This window comes from Dama dama, chromosome 22 (genome assembly GCF_033118175.1).
Source record: "Dama dama isolate Ldn47 chromosome 22, ASM3311817v1, whole genome shotgun sequence".
Classification (NCBI taxonomy): domain Eukaryota; kingdom Metazoa; phylum Chordata; class Mammalia; order Artiodactyla; family Cervidae; genus Dama; species Dama dama.
The window spans coordinates 7,856,015-7,882,011 of record NC_083702.1 but is presented as its reverse complement, the minus strand read 5'-3'; the positions used below and the strand labels follow the sequence as shown (position 1 = coordinate 7,882,011).

Here is a 25,997-nt window from a genome sequence, read left to right as displayed (position 1 = left end):
CCCTCGGCCCTTGGAGGCGGCCTAGGAGTGCGCTCTGGGAGAGCGGCGAGGCCAATATGGCTTCCTACACCTGGTGACGGTTGAAGAAACTGTTAGGTCTCATGGAGAAGCCCCGGGGCGTCGAGGTGAGAGGGAGAGGACTTCTCGTGACTGGGAAAGGGAACCCCGAGAGCCTCGCTCGGTGGGCCTTCGTTAGGCCTTTGAGCGACGCCTGGAGGGTGGAGGATGGATAAACAGGTAGTTAGGCTGAGCGAGGCCGGAGGCGATTGATGTCGCCTTTTGCTCCCGTTCTCCTGGGTCCGAGTGAGGTTGAGAGAGGAACAGCTTCACTGGCCTGGGGGAAGAGGAACTGGATTCAGGATATGAGAGCTCCTGAATCTTCCTTCTCCCCCTTGTCTCATGGTGGCGTCTTTAGGGACTAGGAGGCCAGTCACATCCTGGTGGGAAGTAAAGGAAGATTAAAGTTTAATAAATACTCCGTATCTGGAGCGTATCCGTGCGTTGTCTCCCACAGTAACAAGCCTTGTGTTATTGTCTCTTTTTTTATGGATCATGCAGCTGAGGCTTGGAGAGGGTGGTGCTACTCCCCAGGAGGGTCACACAGCTGTAAAGTGAAGGAGATGAGCACTAAGTCTGTCAGGTTCCAAAACTGTCCCTGTTTGGCTTTTTCCACTCTTCCCACCACCTGTAACCCATACATCCTTTCATCATTTGGCTTGTGGTCACCTTATATTTGAATTTCCTTTCTGGCACATTTGCATGTGTAGTGTAAATATAAAGTGGAATCGCTCAAAAGCGCTACAAGAGTAAAGAAGAATCATCATCAGTGTAGAGTGTGAATAACTCCCAGTTTTAGAGCTGTCACTGACTGCTGGGAACAGAACTAGGCTTTCCATAGCGCCTGGGTGCTCATAGCAGCCCTCTAAAGAAGGCTTGTTCCAGCCATTGTACTGACGGAGAACCCGAGAGCCCTAAGTAGGAGAGCCTGGATTCCAACTCCGGCGTATCTGATTTGAGAGCCTCTGCTTTTAACCAGTAATGAGGACCAGCATTTATTGAGCACTTGCTGTGTGCAAGTCACCATTCTGAGTGCCTTTCCCATATTAACCCTTATTTCTCCCCCAAAGCCTATGAAATAGGTGGGATTGTCCTCATTTACAGATGGGGAAACCGAGGCACTGAGATTGAACTGCAGCAGGTCATACAGTAGGGATGGTTTTGGAGTCTTAGCCTAGAGCCCAAACACTTCACACCTTTTCTGCTACATGCCAGTTAGATTCATATACAATACCTCATTTTACATTGCACATCTTTTGAGCCAAATACTTTTCTTGTTTTATAGATGGGAAAATTGAGACCCAGACAGGTTAAACAACTTGCCCAAGGACCCACAGCTAGTTAGGATCAAGGCTGAGTCCAAAGCTATGGTATGTCCCACAGTGCTAGTATGTCATTTGCCTCAAATCCTCTTTAGGGCAGTCTGGGCCCCAAATTAACTTTCATCTGACTTACATTGTTTTTGAGTTGAAATTACTTTGGTGTACATCTGCTGAAGGGGGAAGAATGAGTTTCTAAAATACATCTTTTCCAAAATGTCTTCATGAAGCACCATGCTTAGTATATTTTCACATCACTGTATTCTGTGTGAACTGTGGTAAAATGTCATCATGTATAAATTTGCAGAGGACCCTGGTGAGTTCCTAATACATGTTTCTGTCTTGCTAAGGTATTCTTTTGCAGTTGAGAAATGTATAAACAAGAGTAATGATCCTGGTGTTTACGAAAGGGGTGTTTGATTGTACCTGCCACTCGGCCCAGAAGCGTTGACTTGACCGAGAACTGGAAAGGGAGTTGATAGCAGACCTGCAGTTTCCCTTGTCTTACAGTAAGCCAAGCATGATTGCTTCAGCCTGCTTTGTGTCATCCTTTTCCTAGGAGACTCCGTCTTCAGAACCGATGGAAGAGGAAGACGAAGACCTGGAGCTCTTTGGCGGCTATGACAGTTTCCGGAGTTATAACAGCAGCGCGGGCAGTGAGAGCAGCTCCTATCTTGAGGAGTCAAGTGAAGCAGAACATGAGGATCGGGAAGCAGGGGAGCTGCCCACCTCCCCGCTGCATCTGCTCAGTCCTGGGACACCGCGATCCTTAGACGGCAGTGGTTCTGAGCCAGGTGCCTTCAAAGTGTCCCCTGAAGATAGGTTTCAGAGGCTATGGATGGAGAGGTAGATGTAGGCCAGGTGGGTGGAGCTGTCCGGGTGTAAAGGGTTCTGTGATCTGATGTCTAAGGACCTGTGAGAGAGACAGAGGCACTCCAAGTATCCCCAAGGGTCATTTCAGTCTGATTTCAAGTTGTGATTTCATTCTTTTCACACAATTAATATTCATTCAGCACATATTAGATGCCGGTCATTAACATGGTGGTGCTTTTGCGTTTGTGTAAATAATAATACTTGGTGGATTTCTAAGCCTGGGTCTTGAGAATATATGACACCTAATGTGATCTGGTTACTCTCTGGGAACAGACAAGAAATAGCTTGTGAGTTGGAAGTGAGAGGCAAGGAAATACAGAATTAAGTGACCTCCTGGTGAGAGGATGAGGGCAGATAAGAATCCCCGTGAATCATCTGGAAGCCAGTTGGCTTCAGAGGTATATGATGCTTGCATAGCTGCTGGACCTCTGTGTCAGGGCCTCCAGTGTGGGGACTCCCTGTGCAAAGAGGCAGGTTAGATGGTCTGTGATGACACTCCTGTTTCCTGGTCCCTTTACTCTTTAGAGGAGGAGCATCTAATACTCTTTGCCTGTCCATTCATCTGTCTTCTCTTCCTCTCTCCCCTTTTATTTTTATTTATTAAATTATTTATGTTGCTGTTGGTTGCACTGGGTCTTCATTGCTGCACGCGGGCTTTCTCTAGTTGTAGCAAATGGGGGTACTTCGTTGTGGTATACGGGCTTCTTGTGTGGCTTCTCTTATTGTAGACCACAGGCTGTAGGTGCATGGGCTTCAGTAGTTGCAGCACATGGGCTCAGTAGTTGTGGGGCACGGGTTTAGCTGCATTGTGGCATGTGTAATCTTCCCAGGCCAAGGATCAAATCCGCCTTTCCTGCACTGGCAGGCAGATTCTTAGCCACTGTACCACCAGGGAAGTCCTATCTCCCCTTTTTTTTAATTTTTCTCCCTTCTGTCTTTTTCCAGTCATTCTCTTAGAATCTTAGCACTAGAATGAACTATTAGAGACCATCTAGTCTGGGGGGTGCACACACCTGGCCACACATTAGAATCATCTGGGGAACTTCTCATAACCACTGATGTCTGTGTCCCACCACAGATCAGGTCATTCTAATCAGGGCATTTTTAAATGCTTTCCAGGTGATTCTAATGTGACATCAGGGAAGAATCATTGATCTAGTTGAGCCTCTTTAGAGATGAGAAGAAAACAGGCCCACAAAAGTTAAATGATATGGGTACATTTTTGTCTTCTCATTTTCCTCTTTGCAAACTTTCCCCAGTTGTCCACAGGGATTCTCCTAGCCCCCCTGTTGACACGCAGAGCCAAGGGATGCCACACAGCTTCAGGGGTACACACCTCCTATTCCAGTTCTGTCAGCCTTAGGGGCTTAATGCAGTGCCCCAGGTTTGAAGGGCCCGTCATTTTGTTTGAATTGGGGTGATGATCGAGGGAGTCACGTGCTAAATTCTCTTCCCAGCTGTCTGTGAGATGTGTGGGATCGTGGGTACCAGGGAAGCCTTCTTCTCCAAGACCAAGAGATTCTGCAGCGTCTCCTGTTCCAGGAGCTACTCCTCCAACTCCAAGAAAGCCAGTATCTTGGCGAGATTACAGGTGAGAGGCAGTCACTTGGAAGACCCTTCCTGGGGCCCTGGGTACTGAGTGAGGAACTACCAACTGTGCTGGCGAGGGGCCCAGAGGGCTTGGGCAGGACGTTGCTTATGGCCTTCTGAGGTTGTAAACGGCCTGGTATTTCTTACGCACCCATTTCTAGAGCTCAGTAAATTGCAGATTCATGGAGCTACCCTTCACCCCCAACCCTCACCCCTCAGGGGTCTGATGTGTCCTCAGAAAGTTCTCTTTTTGGCCGTGCTGCGTGGAATGTGGGAATTGCAGCTCCAGGGATGGAACCCATGCCCCCCTGCAGTGGAAGTGCAGAGTCCTAACCACTGGGCCACCAGGGAACCGCTGCCCTCAATAAGTTGTAAACAAGAACTCTGGGGGGAGTCTGGCACCCATGTCTTCCTGCTGCACTTTTACAAATGCTCTGAAAGGAAGCCGGGAAGTGGGCCACAAGCTTCTCCGGCCATGGTGGGTTTGAGAAGATGGTGCCTCGTCTCTGACTCCATCCCACAGGCAGCTGCCTAGAAAGTCTTACCAACCTCTAGTTGACTATTGACATTTGTAGAACTCTGAGAAGGGGGAGGATTCTTGGAGCTGTGTTGTCTAACCCACATACTAATTGACAAGTGTGCTGAGGTCCAGAGAGGAAGAATGATTTACCTATGGGCTCTGTAGGAAGAGGACTGAGCTAAAACTGGAGCCTCATCTCGGGAGCCTGGCCTTGTGTCTTCACTACACTGGTTTGCAAACTTGACTACATGTAGGGGTCACCTGGAAAGTTTCAAAAATCTCATGAAGATTATGGTTTAATTGGGAGGGAGCACAGCCTAGACATAGGAGGCTTTAATGAGCACCCCAGGTGATTGTCCTGTGAAGCCTGATGTTTATTGTGTGTCTCAGTCCAGCTCTTCTAGTTAAAGCCTCGTGCATGTTATCTCTCACTCGTGAGATAGTTACTGTTGTCTCCTTCACTTTGCAGATTTTAGTCAAGGCATAAGAAAGTCCTTCCCAGTGAGCTAATAATAACATTGTTATTAACTACAGTCTGGGGATACTTGAGAAGGGCTTGGCACCCTCAGTCTAACCAGTGATTCCTAAAAAATGAATTTTTAAAGATTCCTGTTTGAAAGGCTCAAAAATTTTTACTAACTTACTCAGAGGTACACAAATAAAATTCAAGAGCCAGGATTTGGTGCCAGGTCTGTGTGGAACTTCAGATCAATTCAGTCACTCAGTCGTGTCTGACTCTCTTCGACCCCATGGACTGCAGCACGCCAGGCCTCCCTGTCCATCACCAACTCGCGGAGTTTACTCAAACTCATGTCCATCCAACCATCTCATCCTCTGTCGTCCCCTTCTCCTGCCTTCAATCTTTCCCAGCATCAGGGTCTTTTCAAATGAGTTAGTTCTTCATATCAGATGGCCAAAGTATTGGAGTTTCAGCTTCAGCATTAGTCCTTCCAATGAATATTCAGGATTGATTTCCTTTAGGTTGGACTGGCTGGATCTCCTGGCAGTCCAAGGGACTCTCAAGAGTCTTCTCCAACACCACAGTTCAAAAGAATCAATTCTTTGGCACTCAGCTTTCTTTATAGTCCAACTCTCACATCCATACATGACTACTGGAAAAACCATAGCCTTGACTAGATGGACCTTTGTTGGCAAAGTAATGTCTCTGCTTTTTAATACGCTGTTTAGGTTCGTCATAACTTTTCTTCCAAGGAGTAAGTGTCTTTTTATTTCATGGCTGCAGTCACCATCTGCAGTGATTTTGGAACTTAAACCCACATTTTTTTTTATTTTAAATTTTGTCTGTGCCACTTGTCTTGCAGGATCTCAGTTCCCCGACTAGGGATTGAACCCGGGTCCGTGGCAGTGAAAGCGCCAGATCCTAACCACTAGACCATCAGGGAACTCCTTAAACCCACATTTCTATTTCTTTGATCTCTCTCTTTTTTTTTTTTTTTAAAAAAAAACTTTTTACTTTGTATTACAGTAGCTTCCTTTACGGCTCAGTGGTAAAGAATCTGCCTGCTAATGCAAGAGAGGCGGGTTTGATCCCTGTGTCGGAAAGATCCCCTGGAGAAGGAAATGGCAACCCACTCCTGTATTCTTGCCTGGGAAATCCCATGGACAGAGGAGCCTGATGGGCTACAGTCCATGGGATTGCAAATGAGTCGGACACAACTGAGTGACTGAACAACATAGCCGGTTAACAGTGTTAATGATAGTTTCAGGTGGACAGCAAAGGGATTCAGCCATACATATGCGTGTATCCATTCTCCCCCAATCACTGATCTCTTTAATAAATTCTCTGGGCCTCTCTGATCAGTGCTTAAGCTACAAATTACCGACCAGGTCTTCCCTATTAACTCAGATGGTAAAGAATCTGCCTCTGATGCAGGAGACCCAGGTTTGATCCCTGGGTCTGGAAAATCCCCTGGAGAAGGAAATAGCAATCCACTCCAGTATATTTGCCTGGAGAAAAATCCCATGAACAGAGGAGCCTGGCAGGCTACAGTTCATGGGTCACAAACAGCTGGACACGACTAAGCGACTAATACACAGGTCAGTAGGACCTCTTTGAGTACCTCATAAACTCTGTTCAGTTCATGAGCCTTCTGAAACTCCCTCTCTGCCATAAACCCATAGGAACACCAGAGGAAGGAGAAGGCTGAGAGCTGAGGCCACCAGCAAGAGGTTCCTCGCAGTAGCTGGGCTTAAAAGATGGAAAATTTATCCCTCCCTTCCCTCTGGCTCTGCCAACCCCCCCCCCCCCCCCCCCCCCCCCCCCCCCCCGCCTCCTGCAGGTGAACAACAGCTAAGTGCTTATTGAGTTCAGCACAATATGTGACCCTCACCCTTGCAACTCCCCCCTGAGCTAAGCATTTTAATTGTTATCATCTTGATTTACAAGTTAAGAAACTGGAGTCCCAAAGAGGTTACCTGGGCAGTCCAAATCTGGAGCCTTGTTATCAGCCTTTAGGCTACAGATGCGCTGTCCTCCCTCCAGGGAAAACCACCTACCAAGAAGGCCAAAGTCCTGCACAAAGCTGCCTGGTCTGCCAAAATTGGAGCCTTCCTCCACTCCCAGGGGACAGGACAGCTTGCCGACGGGACCCCAACCGGGCAGGACGGTCAGTCAGTGGGGATTGGTGCTCAGGAAGCCGGTGGGGGGTGGTGCCAGGACTCGGTGGGTGAGCGGGGCGCTCCCTAGGAGCCAGGATTGGAGAAGGGGGCCAGCTAGAAAGGACCAGCCCAGGCTCGCTTTAGATGGCATCTTCCCCACCTGGGAGTAACTGTGAGATGGCCCATAAGATCCCTCAATCACTCTCCTCTTGAGCACTTAAAAGCCAAGAGTTAGCTTCCTTTGTTTAGCATTGCCTGTAACCCTCGGGCTTTTGTTTCCCTGGGGCAGTGGAGACCTAGATCTTCACTGTGAAGAATGGTGGTGGGATTAGCAACTTCTCTCTTTCTGAGTGTAAGTAGCTGTTTCTAAATAAATGTAGGCTGGAAGCTATGCACTATGTGGTCTGACACAGCTCCCAGATCAGGGCTGGAGGGGCTGTGGTGTGTGCACCTCCCACCCATCTAGATTGGCTATGGCCAATGAGAGGTTGGGGGCAGTCTGAGGAATTTAAGCCCGAGGGTCTTTGAATTTCCTTCTTTCTCTTGGGGGAGGAAGATCAGACATTTCCCTCTGAGTGTTCCCTCTACTCCTGAGAGTCTGGCAGCCTCTGGATGAGGTCCTCCCCGTCCCATCCCCATGGCCACTGCTGGGGCAGGTATGGGGCGAGCCCAGGCTGCACGGTGGGGAAGGGGCCTGTGCTCCCGCTCCCCAGGCCCGGGTTCCTGGAGTGGCCACTGCTGGGGCAGGTGTGGGGCGGGCCCGGGCTGCTCCCGGTCCTCAGGGCCGCCCGGGTTCCTGGAGAGGCTGCTGTGAGAGCTCCCCACTTCGACCCCTCAACTCTGGTCCTCTTGGTTCTGCAGCACTGGTCTTGGGTTTCGACTGGGGGAAGTTCCTGAAGGATCACAGTTACAAGGCTGCTCCTGTCAGCTGCTTTAAGCATGTGAGTGCCCTGGGCACGAGGGGAGGGCGGGCAGGGGCCCGGGCGCGGCCGCCGGCTCACCCACCTGCCTCACTGCTTCAGCAGCGGGAGGGAACAGGGTGAAGTCTGGGTGCCCGGCTTTTCGGCTCGCTCCGATTCACCTTTCTGTCCACTTGTTCTTCACCAAGTCCTCACAGACCCTCACCGAGAGCTTCGAGCACGCCCCATGGAGGTCCCCCCCAGGCTTATTCACATAATAGCACTTTGTGCTTTGGTATCCAGAGCCAACTGTAAGAATCCCCTTCTCTTTCCCCCATTTTTAGTGCTTTCCTGTTGACAGCTTGGTGCTTGTGAACCACCCTGCATTGGCTCCCGGGAGGCAGATATGGGTGCCTCCTGGAACCCCTTCTGCTAAAGGCTCCCTGACTCCCTGTCACTGTATACTCAGTTGCATCTGACTCCTTGAGACCCCGTGGACTACAGCCTGCCAGGCTCCTCCATCTATGGAGTTTTCCTGGCAAGAACACTAGAGTGGGTTGTCATCTCCTCCTTCGGAGGATCTTCCCAACCCAGGGATCGAACCCTGCACTGGCAGGCAGATTCTTCGTCTTTCAAGCCAATTTCCTAAAGCCCAGGAAATCTGGAGAAGGCCTATTTATTTTATTTTGGCTGCACTGGGTCTTTGTTGCGGAGCACAGGGGCTTCTCATTACGGCGCAAGGGCTTAGTTGCCCCTTGGCTTGTGGGTGCTTAGTCCCCAACCAGGGATTGACCTCACATCCCCTGCACTGGCAGGCAGATTCTTGCCCACTGTACCACAAGAGAAATCCAACCACCTGGTGTGATGATTTGAAGGAGTGCTGTTTGTGTCTTAGAAGCGCCTGTCACATAGTGAGAGTGGGAAACTGCTAGGTGTCTGCTGGCACAGGTGTGCTGTGCCTGGGAGGGTGACAACTAGGAGCCAGTCCTGTAGAGATTAGCAGGGCTGTGTGACACCCCTACTCCCATCCCCTGACTCGGCTCTTCACAGGGGTGGGCACCTCAGTTCATCGCTTCCTCCCTAGACCTGGGCCTGGCCTTGCACGCACAGTGAGTGAGGGGAAACACTGAGGGGCAAAGGAGAAGGATACAGCATCCCGTGAAGCCCTGCAGCCAGCCGCTCTCCTGCCCACCCAGGTGCCTCACTGTCCCCTTGAACCCTCTCACCACTACGCAGGTCCCACTCTATGACCAGTGGGAGGATGTGATGAAGGGAATGAAGGTGGAGGTACTCAACAGCGACGCCGTGCTCCCCAGCCGGGTGTACTGGATTGCCTCGGTCATCCAGGCGGCAGGTGGGTGCTCCTCTGACCAAGGCAGGGTCAAGGGCTGGGGGTGACATCTCCAGATGGACAGGTAGTGTCGGAGCAGACATCAGCTTCATAAAACAAAAAACCCGCCCACTGGAGTTTCGTTCTCCCTTCTTGCTATGCTTTCATGTTACCTACTTAGAGGGGACCACAGAGCTTGGTGAGTTTGGAAACTCCCATTCTGAAGTTCCTTCCAGGGTAGATCAGGCCGTAGAAAATTACTCCCCCTACTGTGCCATACTGCTTTCCAGGTACATGGCAGGGGTTTGTTTTTGCTCTGGCTGTTGTAGAAGGGGTTCTTGGAGTAGGCAGCCTGGTTTAGGCTGGAGAAGCAAGAAGGCCTAAGAGTTACCTCTCCTTCCTCCTGCTCAGGGTACCGGGTGCTGCTCCGCTATGAAGGCTTTGAAAATGATGCCAGCCATGACTTCTGGTGCAACCTGGGGACTGTGGATGTCCACCCCATCGGCTGGTGTGCCATCAACAGCAAGATCCTGGTGCCCCCGCGGAGTGAGTTGATGAGCGTGCTGCCCATCCTGGTTCCTGTGGGCCCCTGGGAGAAGTCAGACCAGCCTACAGCCCACCTGCCTCCTCCCTTCCTCTCCCTTGTCCAGAGGCCGCAGGGCAGGTCCAGGCTGGGGAATCCAGGACTGCCGGGCTGAGAAGGCAGAAATACGTTATTCAGGCCCCTCTGCTACTCTCTGGGGCAGACTGGCGCCTGTCAGCAGAGTGGTGGCAGTCCGTACTCAGGATTCTGCTCTGCCTCCCCAGCCATCCATGCCAAGTTCACCGACTGGAAGGGCTACCTCATGAAACGCCTGGTGGGCTCCAGGACGCTGCCTGTGGACTTCCATATCAAGGTCTGGCAGAGCACCCTGGGGTCTCCTAACTGGTCTGCTCCTGCCCCTTTCCCCTTCTGTCTGTCCTTTGTGCTGCTCACTGGAGTATTTTTTCTAAGACCCCCTTGGTTTAGCCATCAGAGCAGCTCCAGATTCCCTAAGTATGGGTGGTGGGCGTCATCTACCATTAGCTTCCTCCCTGCTTTGAGCCAGCCTCATTGGTCATGTTGCTTTGTCTGCTGGCGTGCTCTTCCAGATCTTCCTTTGCTCATAGCGTTTTCAGGAGTGTTCATTCAACTGGCCTTCCCAGGTGGCGCTAGTAGTAAAGGGCCTGCAGGCAATGTAGGAGACCTCTATTCATTCAATAGATTTGACTTAAGTGCTTGTAATATACAAGGCACTGCCGTCTGGCACTCTCCCCCTCCTGGTGGGATTTGGAATTGCACTGCTCTGTCCCCACCACTACTAAGAAACTGGAATGGTTCTCCCTGAGTCCGCAGTGCCCCGGTGCTGGAAAAGCCCCACAGAACTTCCGTACCCATCCTCTATCCCAGGCAGGACAGCGCCAGAACCTCAGCAGACAGAACCGCCTGTCTCTTCACCCGGGCCCCACCACTGGGGCTCTAGAGCAGCTGTGGGATCTTGGTCACTATCCTTGGCTGTGTCCAAGGGGCAGGCATTACTGCTGAGGTGCTAGGAGAGCCGTTCAGAGCTGCAGCCCGGCGGGGCCAGGGCTGAAATTAGAGGTATCGAGGCAAAGGGTGCTCAGTTCTCTAAACACCAGGCTGGTTTAGTGGGTGCTGTCGGGAGGGGCTGGAAGGTAGAGAGCACTGGGAGGGACTCGTGATCAGAGTGCAGATCCCTGGAAGAGCACAGAGCTGGACCCCAAGCCCAGATGTGTGGCTCGGCTCTGGCACTAATGACCCCGTGTGACTCTAGGTGAGTCACACGACCTCCCTGGGGCACTGTTTGCTTAATCTGAAAAGCAGTCTGTGATTCCCATCACAATGACTTGCTGGCATTTTGGTGCACACATTGTAAATATTCTATCATCCCAGGGACTTGGGAGCCAGGGTGGAATCTGGTGGGCAGGAGGGGCTCCTCTGCCGGTTTCCTCGCCCCCCACCCCGTCCCGTCCTCTGGTTACTCCCAAGGGACAGGACAGGACAGAGGGAGGAATCGACCCAGCAGGCCTGTGTTCTGATGTCATTGCAGATGGTGGAGAGCATGAAGTACCCCTTTCGGCAGGGCATGCGGCTGGAGGTGGTGGACAAGTCCCAGGTGTCCCGGACCCGCATGGCCGTGGTGGACACAGTCATTGGGGGCCGCCTGCGGCTCCTCTACGAGGATGGCGACAGTGACGACGACTTCTGGTGCCACATGTGGAGTCCCCTGATCCACCCTGTGGGCTGGTCCAGGCGAGTCGGCCACGGCATCAAGCTGTCAGGTTAGCCGTCCCTGGCCAGCATGGGCCTGGGTCGGGGTGGGGGCACATCTCTGCATCCCACAACTAATCTGAGTAATGGGGATAGTCACATTTACCCTGAGCATAGCAGGACTTGACCAGGTGTCCTGAGGGGTTGCGTGACTTGACCAAGGACACTCAGCCTGAAGCGTGTTGTGTGTTTTAGTTGCTCAGTCGTGTGCAACTCTTTGCGATCCCATGGACTGTAGCCTACCAGGCTTCTCTATCCATGGAATTCTCCAGGCAAGAATACTGGAGTGGGTTGCCATTTCCTTCTCCAGCCTGAAATGGTAAAAGTTAATTCGCAACTATAGGCTCCAGGCCACATCCTCTCCTGGCAACATAGGAGGAGTCTGGGTCCTCAGGGCTGAATAGTTCCAACGGAGAGCTCCTGGTGGAGGGGTGAGGGGCTGCTGAGCAGCCCCACATTCTGGGGGAGGTGTGGAGATGGTTGTGTTAGCAGCTTCAACTTCCTTCTCCCCCTTCCTCCCTCCACTGTCTCCCTAAAAGAGAGGCGCAGTGACATGGCCCACCACCCCGCCTTCCGGAAGATCTACTGTGACGCTGTTCCTTACTTGTTCAAGAAGGTGAGGCCCAGCCCTGGGCACTGCCCCTTGGCCACAGGTCCACTCCAGACCTGAGGCCCCAGATCTCCCCCTCCCCTCCCTGTTTCCTTGTCAGGCCAACAGCAGCTGAGGCCTCTTTCCCACCCCTCCCCGGGCCAGTCCAGAGATTGCCCAACTGCCCCATTCCTTTAAGGTTCGAGCTGTCTACACAGAAGGTGGCTGGTTTGAGGAGGGGATGAAACTGGAGGCCATCGACCCCCTGAATCTGGGCAACATCTGCGTGGCGACCATCTGCAAGGTGAGCCTGGGCTCCCTCTGGCCTCCAGCAGCGCTTCTTGCGCGCAGGGCGGTGGCAGAGCGCCCCCTACTGGCTGCTCCTGAGTGGCCTGGTTTTCGCACATATAGACTTAGCTCCTGGCTCGGAATCTGCGTTCTCATCAGGGGTCAGAGGCTTGCCAGCCCTGTGGGCTGGTCCAGGCCTGTGGGCCACGGCATCAAACTGTCAGGTTAGCAGAGTCCCTGGCCAGCCACCTGTGGGTGCTACTGAACACCTGGCCTGAGCCTGGTCCTGGGTCAGCTGTAGGCCTTCCTGCCACCACCTGCTGTCTCCTTTGGGGGCTAGTCTTGCCACGCCACAGCCGGGCTGGCGTTGCTGCAGACCTTGGTTACTGCTGCAGCCTGAGGGGCCAGCAACCACCCCTCAGCCCTCCTGGGGACACACTGATTCGTCCATCTAGCAAATCTCCAGGCGGGGCCCCCGAGTTCACCCTTGAGAACACAGTGACAAAAGGACAGAGACAGTTCCTGCTGGCACAGCATGTGGTGTCCATTGAGGGGGTCAGGAAGATCCCCTAGGAGAGGAAATGGCAACCCACTCCAGTATTCTTGCCTGGAAGGGCTTGTCGGGCTGCAGTCCATGGGGTTGCAGAGTCTGACATGACTGACTACGCATGAGGAAGCTAGATGATTTTACCATTACACGGGTTACATGAGTGCTGAGTTCTCTGAAAAGCAGCTCCATCCTCCTCATATCCCTATCCTGTCACCTCACCCTGGGATGGGGGTGCAGTTTAGAATACCAGGTTCTGTCTGTTTCCCTCTCCGCCACCACTAGGTACTCCTAGATGGTTACCTGATGATCTGTGTGGACGGGGGGCCCTCCACAGATGGCTCTGACTGGTTCTGTTACCATGCTTCCTCCCACGCCATCTTCCCAGCCAACTTCTGCCAGAAGAATGACATTGAGCTCACACCCCCGAAAGGTAAGACTGGCATACAGTCGGAGGGAGCAGGGTTGAGGCCACAGGCCAAGCCAGACTCCGGGAGCTTGAAGTCTTGAGTGGACTGGAGAGGTGACGCACTCCCCACGGTCACCACTAGCCCTTCGTCTGGGCTGGCTGGGCCCCATGGCCCCATGTGGCTTGGTGAGCAGAGCTCCCACCTGTCCCTTTGGGCAGTGAGCACCCTGTACTACAGGACTGTGGGCCTAGAGCAGGTACCAACCTGGGGAGGAGGGAAGAACGTTGCTGGGGAGACTTTGGGCTGAGTCCTGATGGAGCTGCAGGAGCCCCTTTGGCTCTGTGGGGGGCTTTCCAGGACCCCCCCTCACCTCCCTCCCTCCTCATCTCTGCCTTCCACTCCAGGGTACGAGGCTCACACTTTCAGCTGGGAGGTCTACTTGGAGAAGACCAAGGCGAAGGCAGCTCCATCGAGACTCTTCAACATGGTGAGGAGACCAACCCTGCCCACCACCACCCGAGGTGGTGATTCCAGCCCCTTCTCTTCTCGAGTCCCTGCTGCTAAGATCAGTTGTTTCAGGGAGGAGTACCAAACTCTGATGTGGATGCGTGCTGAACAGTCAGCCAGTGCCTTTCCTAGAGGGGCTGGCGCCTGGGATCACAGTGCAGAGGGGTTCCTGGTCTGAGGACCCCCCTCCCCCACCAAACCCCTGCAGGCAGGCTCGGACCCGCTCCCACACCCAGGGCTGCTCCGACAGGGTGGGGACCTAGCTGATTTGCTCGGCCTTGATGCCCATTCCAGGACTGCCCCAACCACGGCTTCAAGGTGGGCATGAAGCTAGAGGCCGTGGACCTGATGGAGCCCCGGCTCATCTGCGTGGCCACTGTGAAGCGGGTGGTGCACCGACTCCTTAGCATCCACTTCGATGGCTGGGATAGCGAGTACGACCAGTGGGTGGACTGCGAGTCCCCGGACATCTACCCCGTCGGCTGGTGTGAGCTCACCGGCTACCAGCTCCAGCCACCTGTGGCTACAGGTCTGGGCTCTCCTGGCCCTGAAGGGCTCTTGACTTTCTTTTTCCTTCCTGCCAACCACCCTCCGCCCCACCTCCCCCACTGCACACCCACCTTTGGCCCTCTGGCGTGAGATCAAGCATCTCCTGGACCACTTCCTGGGAGAGAGCGGCCCTGGTCTCCCCCTTCTGCTCCTGACTTCTCTGTCTCCCTCTCCCTCTGGCCTGCAGAGCTCCTTCCTTGACCTTGCCCACTCTGTCATATGCTCGTGCCCTTGTGCACCAGGTAAATCCCCCAGGCCCCTCTGAGCACCCTGGTGATGCGGGTGGGCAGAAGGGACAGCTGTCATCCAGTCCCTCCCCGCAGCCCCTCCCCATTCTCACAGCCCAGCTCTGGCTTTCCTTCAGGGGCGTCCCCTGTGTAAGGGAGGCCGGTGAGGGGTGGGCAGGGATCTTGGGATGTGCTCTTCTCACTTCATGTCTGTGTCTTTCAACAACAGAGCCCACCACACCTTTGAAAGCCAAAGAGGCCACAAAGAAGAAAAAGAAACAGTTTGGGAAGAAACGTAAGTGATGCTCTAAAGCTGCCCGGCTGGGGTGGGACCTGGGATCAGCTGAGCCTGTGTACCTGGGCGGGGGGCCACTACCCAGATCAGTCACACTCTTCATGGCCCCACCTCTCCTTTGCCCTTTGCCCCATGAGCCCATCCATCACCCTGTGTTTTAGGGACCCAGAACACAATTAGGGAGTCTTCTGGTCTCTGGCAGTGGTTAGGGTGCTGAGGAAAAGACACAGAGGCTGTATGGGTTGGAGCAGGGGTCGCGGGTGGCCTGGTCTCTGAGGCCTTGTGCAGTTGTGGGGTATGAGGGTAAAAGATTGAAGAGCAAATCATTCTCTCATGATCCCCAGGGGGAGGGAGCAAGGGTGACCCCCAAGCGTGGGGACCTCTCACAGGCCGACCCAACCTCAGCAGGCCCCAGGCTGAGCTGCAGTGAGCTGGGGCTCCCCGACATGGTCTCTGCAGAAGAGAGGATGTCCCGAAAGGGAACAGAGAGGAAACAGACACGGTCCCTGGGGAGGGTTAAGATCCTGTGAGGGTGTGGCATGGATCAAGTGGCAGGACCCTGTGCCATTGAGAATCAGGGCTGGGAAAATCACACTGTTGACATGAAGAAAGTGAGGAGCAGAAACAGGAAGCTTAACCACCATGGCGGGGTGGGGGCGCTAATCCGTTACTGGGGAGAAGCTCTGAGCCTTGGGCACACAGCCCTGAGGGGTGAGGTCAGAGTTCGGGCCTTGGTCCTCCCCAGCTGATACCTTCCCCTCTGCTGGGCTGCCAAACTGCTGTTTCATGTGGATACAGCCCTCGCCTGGATTGAATTCTGTTTTTATTCCAAGGAAAAAGAATACCACCGGCCAAGACACGGCCCCTCAGACAGGGGTCCAAGAAGGCCCTGCTGGAGGAGGACCTGCAGGCGGCGGAGAAGGTGCCATCGGAGCCCACTCCTGATGAGAGTAAGAGCCTCCCGCACACGGCTGGGGCTGGTGGGCGGCTCCCTGCTCAGGAGCTGGGCCTCTCTTTCCCCACCTGCGCACAGAAGAGCAGAGTCAGGCTTGAAGGGCATTTTCTGGGCACCGAGCAACCTTTCTCAGACCACTGGGCCCAGAGGGCTTCCCAGACACCCTCCCCCAGCTCTGAATGGAGCCGAGCACTGGCCTGGCCCTCTCCACCCCAGCCCCAGCCCCAGCCCCAGCCCATGCACTTAGCAGGGTGGACTGCCTGCCAGGCTGGTGGGACAGGGCCCTAGGCCTTGGCTACTGCCTGCCCCACAGAGGGGAAGGGGCTCTCCCCGCCACACCCCAAGGGCCCCTGTCTGTAGGAAGCCCGGTTCCTTCTCCAGATCCTGAGCTCCATGCATCTCTCCTTCTTGCCCTGCACCTCTCTTCCTCTTCAGTCATCACCGTGCGTGTGAAGGAAGAGCATTTGGACGTGGCCATGGCCGACAAGGCCCCGAGTCCGGAGCTGCCTGTCCCCGTCGAGAACATCAAACAGGAGATGGATGACTGAGCCTTCCTCGCTGCCAGCCGGAAGCCAGCCTAGGGCGCCTCTCTCACCACCACGCCAACCTACTTTACTTTGGAGACTGAGCCTTCCTCGCTGCCAGCCGGAAGCCAGCCTAGGGCGCCTCTCTCACCACCACGCCAACCTACTTTACTTTGGAGACTGAGCCTTTTTGCATAAATTTTGCCTGGTGCTGTGGGGGCCAGGCACCCAAGGAGCAGCCAGGGTCTCCTCTGGCCTCTGGCCTCCTCTCCTGCAAGGCCATGAGATGGGGGCTACCTGTGAGCACCTCCCTGTCCAGCGAGAGCTCCTGAAGCTCTTCCTCACTCGTCCCCTCCACTCCCCCACACTGCTCCATTGGCAGGGTGGGGGCTACACATGGCAGGCAAGTTGGCTAATGGTTAGGCCCACGCAGATCTCGAGGTGGGGACAGTCACCTGACAGACGTGAGTGGTGCCAGGGGTATAGCCTCTGCCCCAGACACCATGTGGAACGGCCCCTCCTGCCTGGGTTGGGGCTCTGCTCTTCCTGGCACCCCCAGGAGGTTGGGGAGCCCTGTACCGGCGCCCAGCTCTGGCAGGCAGCTGAGCAGCAGTGACCATCATATAGGTCCCGGTGACTTGTGAGGTGGCCTTGATCTGTTTTCCCTTGGCATGAGTACTGACTCCATTTCCAAGAGGAGCAGAGGCAAGGTCTGCCCCCTAGGAAAGGGAGCTTGCCAGGGCCTCAGGTGGGGGAGACCACACCAGTCCCTGTGCCACGGGAAGGGGGGGTGGGTCTGGGTGTGTGCACATGTTTGTGCACACGCATGCAAGCATCCCCTGAGAGAGAAGGTGCCACCATTGTTGAACTTAACCCACTCTGGAGCCCAGCTGGACTAGGACCTGTCCTTTTCTTTCTCCCTTTCTCTTAACCAGGAACAGGTCTGGCCTTGCCAGAAAGTCTCGGGGCCTCGACATGGGATGGTCCACCCTGCTGGCTGATGTGGCCCTGAAGGAGCTCCTGGAGGCAGGGACATGCTTCTTGGTCCTTTCCCTCACTGTGCATGTCCTTCACTCCATAATATATTTTGATTCTGCTGCTCCTCTGAAAGTACATTCTAGAAGTTCACCTAGCGTCTGCCCACATTTCAGCTGCTTCTGTTCTGCAATTAAGTCTCCTTTGAAGCTGTCTTCTCCCTCTGACCCACCGTCTCTTCAGGAGACCTGGCACCTAAGTGGTGACAGGCTGCTGTCCTCAGCCCCTCTTGCCTTCCATGTGTTTGAGTAGAGACAGCATGGCTGGGTGTGTCCCTGTGTTACCCTGTAATAGCTGCCACAGTCCGTGCCTGCCGGATGGGATGCTGACCTTGGGTGTGTAGAGGACCCTGCTGTTGGATGTCATCCCGGAGATGGGCGACCAGCCCAAGGGGAGCCAATTTCAGTTCAGAGAGAACCAGATCTTTTGTCCTTTCCTAAAGGCACTGTGCAGGCTCAGGTGGAATAGAAACGAGGCCTAGGAAGGCCCCTCTTGCAGCCTGAACTCCCTAAATGTGACGGGCTGTGCCTCCCCTCACCCGCCTCATGGTGATGGAGGAAGGTGGCTGACAGTGGCGTGCAGTTCCACAGCCTGCTCGCATGGCCTGCCTTTGTTGAGGGTGATTGCCCAGCTGAGAAGAATCATTGTCCCCGCTGCTCTTCCCTTTAAAGGATCAAGTTCTGACTGAAGAGCTTCTGGGGTGATGGGACTTGTTTGGCCTTCCGTTTTGCTTCTTCCTGAGTGCAGAAGTTGATGCCCACAGTGCCTGAGCACAGCACGCAGGGCTAGGGGGCAAGTTCAGCCGCCGGGCCAGCCCCAGATGGGCTTCCCACACTTAAGTCCTGTGAGACGATTAAATCCCTTTCTTGCTGCCGTCAGTCTGTGTTCCTTCTGTTCTGAGACGCCACCCCACCAGGTCGGCTACAGAGACGGGGAGCGTTCACCCATGAAGAGTGCAAGACACATCTCCACAGCAGATGCCATGGTACTTGTCTCTGCCACTCCCCTCCAGGACCCCGGGCTCCCCAGAGGCCCAGCCCATCTTCACACCCCTCGTGACCAGCACGAAGGTGCCCTCAGCGAGCATGTGACCAAGTGTAGACACATCCCTGGGCCCTGGAGGTTAGTCAGGCACAGATGGACCTGTTGACCTCCAGGACGTTTTAGCTCAAGGCACAGAATGAACCTTGTCCCTCCACTGCCCTTGCCATTGGATGGGACTAAAAGTCTTGAAGTTCCACAGCAGTGGCAGGGGTCAGGGAAGGGAGAGGGAAACATCTGAAGGCTGGAAGATGTCCTGAGGAACAGAAGCCTCTCCACTCCTTGCCCCACTGCCCGACGGCCGGCAGTGAGCACCTCTCTGGGGCAAGCACTGGTGGAACCCCCTGCACTTTCCTTTACTGTCACCCCGTTGGCCCCTTGGCTGCTTGAGGGATGGGGAAGCAAGGGAATTGGCGTTTGTGACAGCCTCATGCCAGACACTAGTTTACAGGTGTTCACACCGCTTACTTCATCCTTGATCCTGTGAGGACATGGTGACTATTTTACATGTAAGAGAAAGAAGGCTCATTAAAGTTCAGTAACTTGGTGGCCTAAGTTGACAAGAAATGGCAACAGTGGGATTAAACCAGCTTGTCTTGGCCAGGTCACAAGACTCGGTGGCTTCAATCTGGTGAGCGCCCCAACGCAGAATTCTGCCAGGGATCAGGGGCTGTGTCCTTCAAGGCCTTTGTATTCCTGGGAGGAAGCAGCTACTTTAAATAGAAGTAGAAATAAATCCTAGGGCTTCCCTGATGACTTCGTAGTAAAGAATCTGCCTGCCAGTGCAGGAGATGCTGGCTTGATCCCTGGTCTAGGGAGATCCCACATGCTGCAGGACAACTACTGAGCCTGTGCTCTAGAACCCAGGAGCTGCAACCAAACCCACGGGCAGCTAACTGCTAAAGCCCAAGAGTCACCACAAGAGAAGCCTGCGCACTGCAAGAAGAGGAGCCCCTGCTTGCCGCAATTTGAGAAAAACCTGTGCAGCCAAGAAGACCCAGCACAGCCAAAATAAAATAAACCCCTGGTGTGATCACTCACCTAGAGCCAGACATTGTGGAATGTGAAGTCAAGTGGGCCTTAGGAAGCATCACTATGAACAAAGCTAGTGGAGGTGATGGAAATCCAGTTGAGCTATTTTAAATCCTAAAAGATGATGCTTTTAAAGTGCTGCACTCAATATGCTATCAAATTTGGAAAACTCAACAGTGGCCACAGGACTGGAAAAGGTCAGTTTTCATTCCAATCCCAAAGAAAGGCAATGCTAAAGATGCTTAAACTATCACACAATTGCACTCATCTCACACGCTAGTAAAGTAATGCTCAAAATTCTCCAAGCCAGGCTTCAATAGTATGTGAACGGTGAACTTCCAGATGTTCAAACTGGTTTTAGAAAAGGCAAAGGAACCAGAGATCTAATTGGATCATTGAAAAAGTGACAGTTCCAGAAAAACATCTACTGCTTTATTGACTAGGCCAAAGCCTTTGACTGGGTGGATCACAACAAACTGAAAAATTCTTAAAGAGATGGGAATACTAGATCACCTGACCTGCCTCCTGAGAAATCTGTATGCAGGTCAGGAAGCAACAGTTAGAACTGGACATGGAACAACAGACTGGTTCTAAATAGGGAAAGGAGTATGTCAAAGCTGTATATTGTCACCCTGCTTATTTAACTTCTATGCAGAGGACATCATGAGAAACGCTGGGCTGGATGAACCACATGCTGGAATCAAGATTGCCGGGAAAAATATCAATAACCTCAGACATGCAGATGACACCACCCTTATGGCAGAAAGCGAAGAACTAAAGAGCCTTTTGATGAAAGTGAAAGAGGAGAGTGGAAAAGTTGGCTTAAAACTCAACATTCAGAAAACTAAGATCATGGCATCTGGTCCCATCACTTCATGGCAAATAGATGGGGAAACAGTGGCAGACTTTATTTTTTGGGGGGCTCCAAAATCACTGCAGATGGTAACTGCATCCATGAAATTAAAAGACGCTTGCTCCTTGGAAGAAAAGTTATGACCAACCTAGATAGCATATAGTAGATAGTAGAGACATTACTTTGCCGACAAAGGTCCATCTAGTCAAAGCTTTGGTTTTTCCAGTAGTCATGTATGGATGACAGTTGGACCATAAAGAAAGTTGAGTGCCAAAGAATTGATGCTTTTGAACTGTGGTGTTGGAGAAGACTCTGAGAGTCCCTTGGATAGCAAGGAGATCCAACCAGTCCATCCTAAAGGAAATCAATCCTGAATATTCATTGGAAGGACTGATGCTGAAGCTGAAACTCCAATACTTTGGCCACCTGATGCGAAGAACTGACTCATTTGAAAAGACCCTGATGCTGTGAATGATTGAAGGTGGGAGGAGAAGGGGACGACAGAGGATGAGATGATTGGATGGCATTACCAACTCAATGGACATGAGTTTGAGTAAACTCCAGGAGTTGGTGATGGACAGGGAGACCTGGCATGCTGCAGCCCATGGGGTCAGAGAGTCAGACTCAACTGAGTGACTGACCTGAACTGAATTATGATCCCAATTACTTAAAAAAAAAAAGGAATTCAACTATATGTTTTGTCAAATGTAATGTCAAGGGGGTGATGGAGTCTGACCCGTGGTGCCAACAACACATCTGTACCCTTGCTCTTCCCACCCCAGCAACAAGTGAGACCCCTGAGATCAGGTGGGAAAAGGCTGAATCAACAGCAAGCCAGCAGTGACCGTCACTGTGGGATTCTCCTGGACACACATCGTCCCGGGAGGCTGCAGCTTAATCAGGCCACTGTCCCAGGGGACAAAACGGCGCGTGGTCATTTCTTCACAAGCTCCATCTGAGCTTAGCCCAGAGCTGGAGAGGGTGGACATCACTCTCAGATGCCACCAGAAGTAGATCTGGTCCCCGCCCAGATCTACAACCTCATGAAACTGAGACCAAGAGAAGTCAGACCCTTACCACCGTAAGGGCCTTAAAACCTGACCCACCCGAGGCCTCATTGCCCCCACCCCTCGGCCTACCTCGTTCGCTCTCTGCCGTCTTCCCTTCATGGGGTCCCCCGGGCGCCAGGCCTGGGGCCCGGTGTCCACTTGGCCTTCCTGGCAGCCCGGCCCGGGCAGGCTTCAAAGACAGCAGCTGCGGCCTTCACCCTCTGGCCACGGGCACTGGGGGGGGTGGCACAGGTGGCCCCCACACGCAGGTTCAGACCCGCCAGCCACCTGAGAAGAAACGCGGTGGGGGGAGCCCCCGTGCCGAGCTTCCCTGAGGACAGCAAGGAGGTCCTCGTGTTTGGGCACAGTGGGGCCGAGTGGATGAGAGTGGACACACCAGTTAAGTGATCCTGAGCAAGTCAAACCTCAGTCCCCTCCCTGTAAAAGGGGGCCGGTAATAAACAGTGGTGGAGGACTGGTGAGCCAAAGCGATGGAGACAAGCTCCTGAATTTAACGTCATTTTACAGTCAACACCAGGAGGTGGACGCAGTCACCATCATCCCCTTTACAGATGACTTAACAGCACAGAGAGCCCACGTGGCTCAAAAGGAGACAATCACAGAGGCGGCTTTGAGCCCTGGTCTCTGGGCTCCAGGGCCCTTGCTGCTTTCTTGGGCAATGAGGTACAGTGCTCTCACGTGCTGACTAGGTCCACTCGGCTGGGCAGATTTCACCCCCACTTTATGGATGAGGGAACAGAGGCTCAGGGAAACCCACCCCAAGCCCTGTGGGATAGCTCCCCAGGGAGGGCAGCTGGCCCTGGCAGGATCCTCCCCCACCATAGGTGCTCAAATGGCACTGACCTGGTGCCCCCAGGGAGACGGTGGGGGCTTGAGAGCAGCTGGCCCCAGCTGGGGGTGCTCACCTGTGAAGCGGGAGCAGCTGGCAGTCACAGCGGAAGGGGTTGCCGCTGAGGTCAATGAGCTCCAGCTCGCTGAGACTGGGCAGGGCGGGCAGTGTCTGCAGCTGGTTCTTCTGCAGGTGTAGGCTCCGGAGCCGGGGCCCCAGGCCCGAGAAGGCCCCAGGAGAAATCTGCAGGAAGGCGCCAGGCTCTGGTGTGAGCTCCTGCCGGCCCGTACCAGCCCCAGGCCTGGGGAGTGGAGAGCCCAAGGCTGGGGCCGGAAGGGCAGTGCTGGTGGAAGACCCAGGCTGGTCCAAGGCCAAAGCCCTTGCCCTCTACAAATCACCCAGACCCCCAGTTCACGGTTCTTTCGCTAGACCCTATCCCCCACACAATAACAAAAGCCCTGCCCACAAAGCGTGTAACAGCAGGTAATCCCACAGACCCTGGGGAGCTCCCGCCTCCAGGCCTCAGCAGCGTCCTCCCTGCCTCCATGCGGCACTGCGTTCCGGCCTGATCTGTGGCCCACGCCTGAGTTCCTGGGGGCAGGCGCAGTGCCCAGCTCATCTCAGGGCCCTCACGCCCAGCCTCGGGCCCAGCGAGGCAGGGTAGCGGTGTGGGCTGAGAACACAAGCTGCCTCCCCTCGCCCCTTCTCCCCTGCGCCCACCTGCTGCAGGCCACTGCTGTTGAGAAAGAGGTGCTGCAGCGAACGGCCCACAGGCCGGAAGGCGCCATCTCGTAGGGCTCCGAGCGGGTTCCCCGAGAGCTGCAGCTCCAGGAGGGCTGGCAGCCCCTCCAGGGCCTCCGTGGGCACCTCGTCCAGCTGGTTCCTGTCCAGGTGCAGCTTCTCCAGCTCCCGAGCAGGACCCAGCGCCCCAGGGGACACTCGGGCGAGGCGGTTCCCACTTAGGTAGAGCCAGCGCAAGGCCCGCCCGCCTGCCAGGTCACCAGGCACCAGGTGGTCCAGGGCGTTGTCCTGCAGGTGCAGGGAGAAGAGGCTGGGCAGGGCGAGCAAGGCAGCCCCTGGCACCCGCACGAAGCGGTTCCGCTCCAGGTACAGATAGCCCAGGCGGGGGGCCCCCTCGAGGGCAGCAGCGCTGAGGCCAGAGAGCCGGTTGTCCGACAGGTAGAGGTAGAGAAGGCTGTCCAGCCCCGCCAGGGCGCCCGCCTCCAGCTCCGTGAGGCCGCAGTGCTGCAGGTGCAGCGACACGAGGCGGCCCAGGCCCGGGAAGGCCGCCCGGGGCACCACGGGGAAGCGGCTCCGCCTGAGGTCCAGGAGCTGCGTGTCGTTGGGGAAGCCGCGGGGCACGGCCTGCAGGCCCCGGCCCTCACAGCTGCTGTGCCGCGACTCCGGGTCGCACACGCAGGTGCGCGGGCAGGGCCCGGCCGCCCCGGCCTCCTCCCCGGGGGCACCGGCAGGGGCGCGGGGCCGCGCGGCCGCCAGCTCCTCGGCCTCCTCCTCCGCGGCCGCCTCGTACTCGGGGCAGCGCAGGTCCGAGGGCCGCAGGGCGTCCAGGGCCTCCCCGCGCAGGCGCCGCGGCCCCCAGCACACGCCGTCCGAGCGCACGCGCGCCCGCGCTAGCCACTCCAGCAGCGGCCGGGCCCGGCAGCCGCACCACAGCGGGTTCCCCTGCAGCCGCAGCCGGCGCAGCTGCCCCGGGCCCTGCAGCGGCGGCAGGGCGTCCAGCTGGTTCCCGCGGAGGTCCAGCGTGTGCAGGCGGGGGCAGTGGGTGAAGGCCCGGGCATCCAGGGCCTGCAGGGCCCCATGGTCCAGCCTCAGCTCCCGCAGGCCGGGGAGCGCCAGCCCGTCCTCCTCCCCCGCGTAGGTGAAGGGGTTGTGGCCCAGCTCGAGGCGGGCCAGGCCGCGGGCCTGGGACAAGGCCGCCCCGGGCAGGGCCTGCAGCTCGTTGTGGTGCAGGCTGAGCCGGCGCAGGGCGGGCAGGCCGGCCAGGGCCTCTGGGGCCAGCACGCTGAGCGCGTTGTGCGACAGCTGCAGCCAGCGGGCGCGCACCAGCCCCTGGAAGGCCATGGCGGGCAGGTAGACCAGGGCGTTGTGGGCCAGGTTCAGCGTGGTCACCGCGCCCAGCGCCCCGAACGTCCCTGGCCGCAGCTCCTCCAGCAGGTTCCCCGCCAGCTCCAGCCGCTGCAACGAGCCCAGCCCGTCCAGCGCCTCCTGGGGCAGCGCGGTCAGGCGGTTGGAGGCCAGGTTGAGGAAGAGCAGGCGGCCCAGGCCTCGGAAGGCCCCCTCGGCCACCAGCTCCACCTGGCAGTACCGCAGGTCCAGGTGTGTCAGGTAAGGCAGGTCCCGGAAGGCAGCCGGAGGGATCTCTTTCAGCATGTTGCCCTGGAGCTCCAGACGCTGGGTCAGCTGAGCCGGGAGAGGAGGGCAAGGCTGAGGGGCACCCGGACCACAGCCTGTGCCCCTTGCTAACACTGGCACGTGCTCTTCCCTCACCTGAACAGTCTCCCCCCGCCTTCTCTTCATCCTGCTCCCTGACTCCTCCTCCAGGAAGTCTTCCTCCGCAGCCGCCCGGGTATCCCTGGCTCTGGCACTTTCCACGTTGAACTGTCACTGCCCCCTCTGGTTTCACTCTCCTATCCAGCTCTTGACTCCGCGGGCAGAGACCATACCTTATCCCACTAGATCCCCCATTCGCTGCCCCAGGGCCTGTAATTAACTCAGTGTCTATTATAGGTCACTTAACTTGTTCCAGTAACTTAGGATTTTAAATAGATCATCTCCCTCTTGTTGGCTGTTATCATTCCCATTTTACAGGTGTGAAGACTGAGGCTCAGGGAGGAAAAGTGAGTTGCCGGAGCCTCCCCCAGCCAGGTAGTGGCAGATCCTCCGGTGCCAGCCCAGGCTCCTCCTGCTGTCCTCCCCCACCCCACCTTGCCCTGCTGACCTCAGGGATGGCGGTTGGCACCTCGGTGAGGTTCTGGTGCCGGCAGGCGACATGCCTCCTGGGATTGTCGCAGACGCAGGCCTGCGGACAGCGCTGGGCCACCGCACACTGGTTTGGCCCCAGTGGCAGCAGCAGTGGAAGCAGCAGCACCAGGGAGACACTCTGGGGCCTGGCAGAGAGAAGGGCCACTTGTTCGCAGAACAAGAGACCCACACTGTCCGCTTCCCTGAACCCTGCTTCTTGTCCCAGAGCCCCTCGGACGTTTTCCTCCTCTGGCGCTGGGGAGCTGTCATTACCCTGAGCCTCCAACCCCTCCAATTGAGCTGGGATTCCCTGTTTTACATCAGAGGCAACAGGATCAGACCGAGGGACAACCTGGCGAGTCCCTGTGACTGTCTGCCCAGTGCCTTGGTGAGGCCTTGCCCAGTCAGTTCAGAGGAGTGGACAGGCTGTACAGAGGCTCCTGGGTCCAGGGGAGGCCTGTCCTCCCAGGGTGAGGTCGGCGATGGAGAGTCAGCCATTCCTCGGCACCCCGGTGCTAGGGAACACGACATGCACCTTGAGGAGTCGGCCCGGCAGCCGGAGGGGCGGACCCAGGCCTGGCCCGAGTGAGGCTAGACTTTGGGGGACCAGGTGTCATGGGGTCCAAGAGCCTCAAGGAGCCTTAGTGGCTGGCCAGTGCCTCTCTGACAGGCAGGCTGGTGGGAGCTCCAACTTCTCTCCTGTTTATTCCTCTGCCGTCCTTTCTTCATCTTAGTGCCACCCAGCT

At 55.6% G+C, this 25,997-nt stretch overlaps 2 protein-coding genes across 2 annotated transcripts; one reads left to right on the top strand and one right to left on the bottom strand.

Annotated features, from left to right (window-relative positions):
- L3MBTL2 (L3MBTL histone methyl-lysine binding protein 2) lies at positions 1–18,322 on the top strand. Its single transcript, XM_061124456.1, has 17 exons — positions 1–125; positions 1,936–2,170; positions 3,707–3,840; positions 6,863–6,986; positions 7,840–7,919; positions 9,114–9,231; positions 9,619–9,753; positions 10,015–10,103; positions 11,298–11,529; positions 12,058–12,134; positions 12,307–12,411; positions 13,228–13,375; positions 13,757–13,839; positions 14,154–14,388; positions 14,865–14,930; positions 15,764–15,880; positions 16,321–18,322. The coding sequence occupies exons 1-17, from the start codon at positions 102–104 to the stop codon at positions 16,431–16,433; spliced, it is 2,115 nt and encodes a 704-aa protein (XP_060980439.1). The 5' UTR covers positions 1–101; the 3' UTR covers positions 16,434–18,322.
- On the bottom strand, positions 15,831–25,521 carry CHADL (chondroadherin like). Its single transcript, XM_061123924.1, has 6 exons — positions 25,442–25,521; positions 25,229–25,397; positions 22,990–24,690; positions 22,346–22,512; positions 21,510–21,707; positions 15,831–15,953 (listed from the first exon to the last, which is right to left on the bottom strand). The coding sequence occupies exons 1-5, from the start codon at positions 25,519–25,521 to the stop codon at positions 21,536–21,538; spliced, it is 2,289 nt and encodes a 762-aa protein (XP_060979907.1). The 3' UTR covers positions 15,831–15,953; positions 21,510–21,535.
- Positions 25,522–25,997: the final 476 nt, after the last annotated feature.

Coding starts and splice junctions, on each gene's coding strand:
- L3MBTL2 (XM_061124456.1), top strand. CDS start 102: ATGGAGAAGCCCCGGGGCGTCGAG. Junction 9,754..10,014: donor GATCCTGGTGCCCCCGCGGA/GTGAGTTGATGA, acceptor CTGCCTCCCCAG/CCATCCATGCCAAGTTCACC. Junction 14,389..14,864: donor CCAGCCACCTGTGGCTACAG/GTCTGGGCTCTC, acceptor TTTCAACAACAG/AGCCCACCACACCTTTGAAA.
- CHADL (XM_061123924.1), bottom strand. CDS start 25,521: ATGACAGCTCCCCAGCGCCAGAGGAGGAAAACGTCCGAGGGGCTCTGG. Junction 25,398..25,441: donor GGTTCAGGGAAGCGGACAGT/GTGGGTCTCTTG, acceptor TCTCTCTGCCAG/GCCCCAGAGTGTCTCCCTGG. Junction 24,691..25,228: donor TGCCAACCGCCATCCCTGAG/GTCAGCAGGGCA, acceptor CTCCCGGCTCAG/CTGACCCAGCGTCTGGAGCT.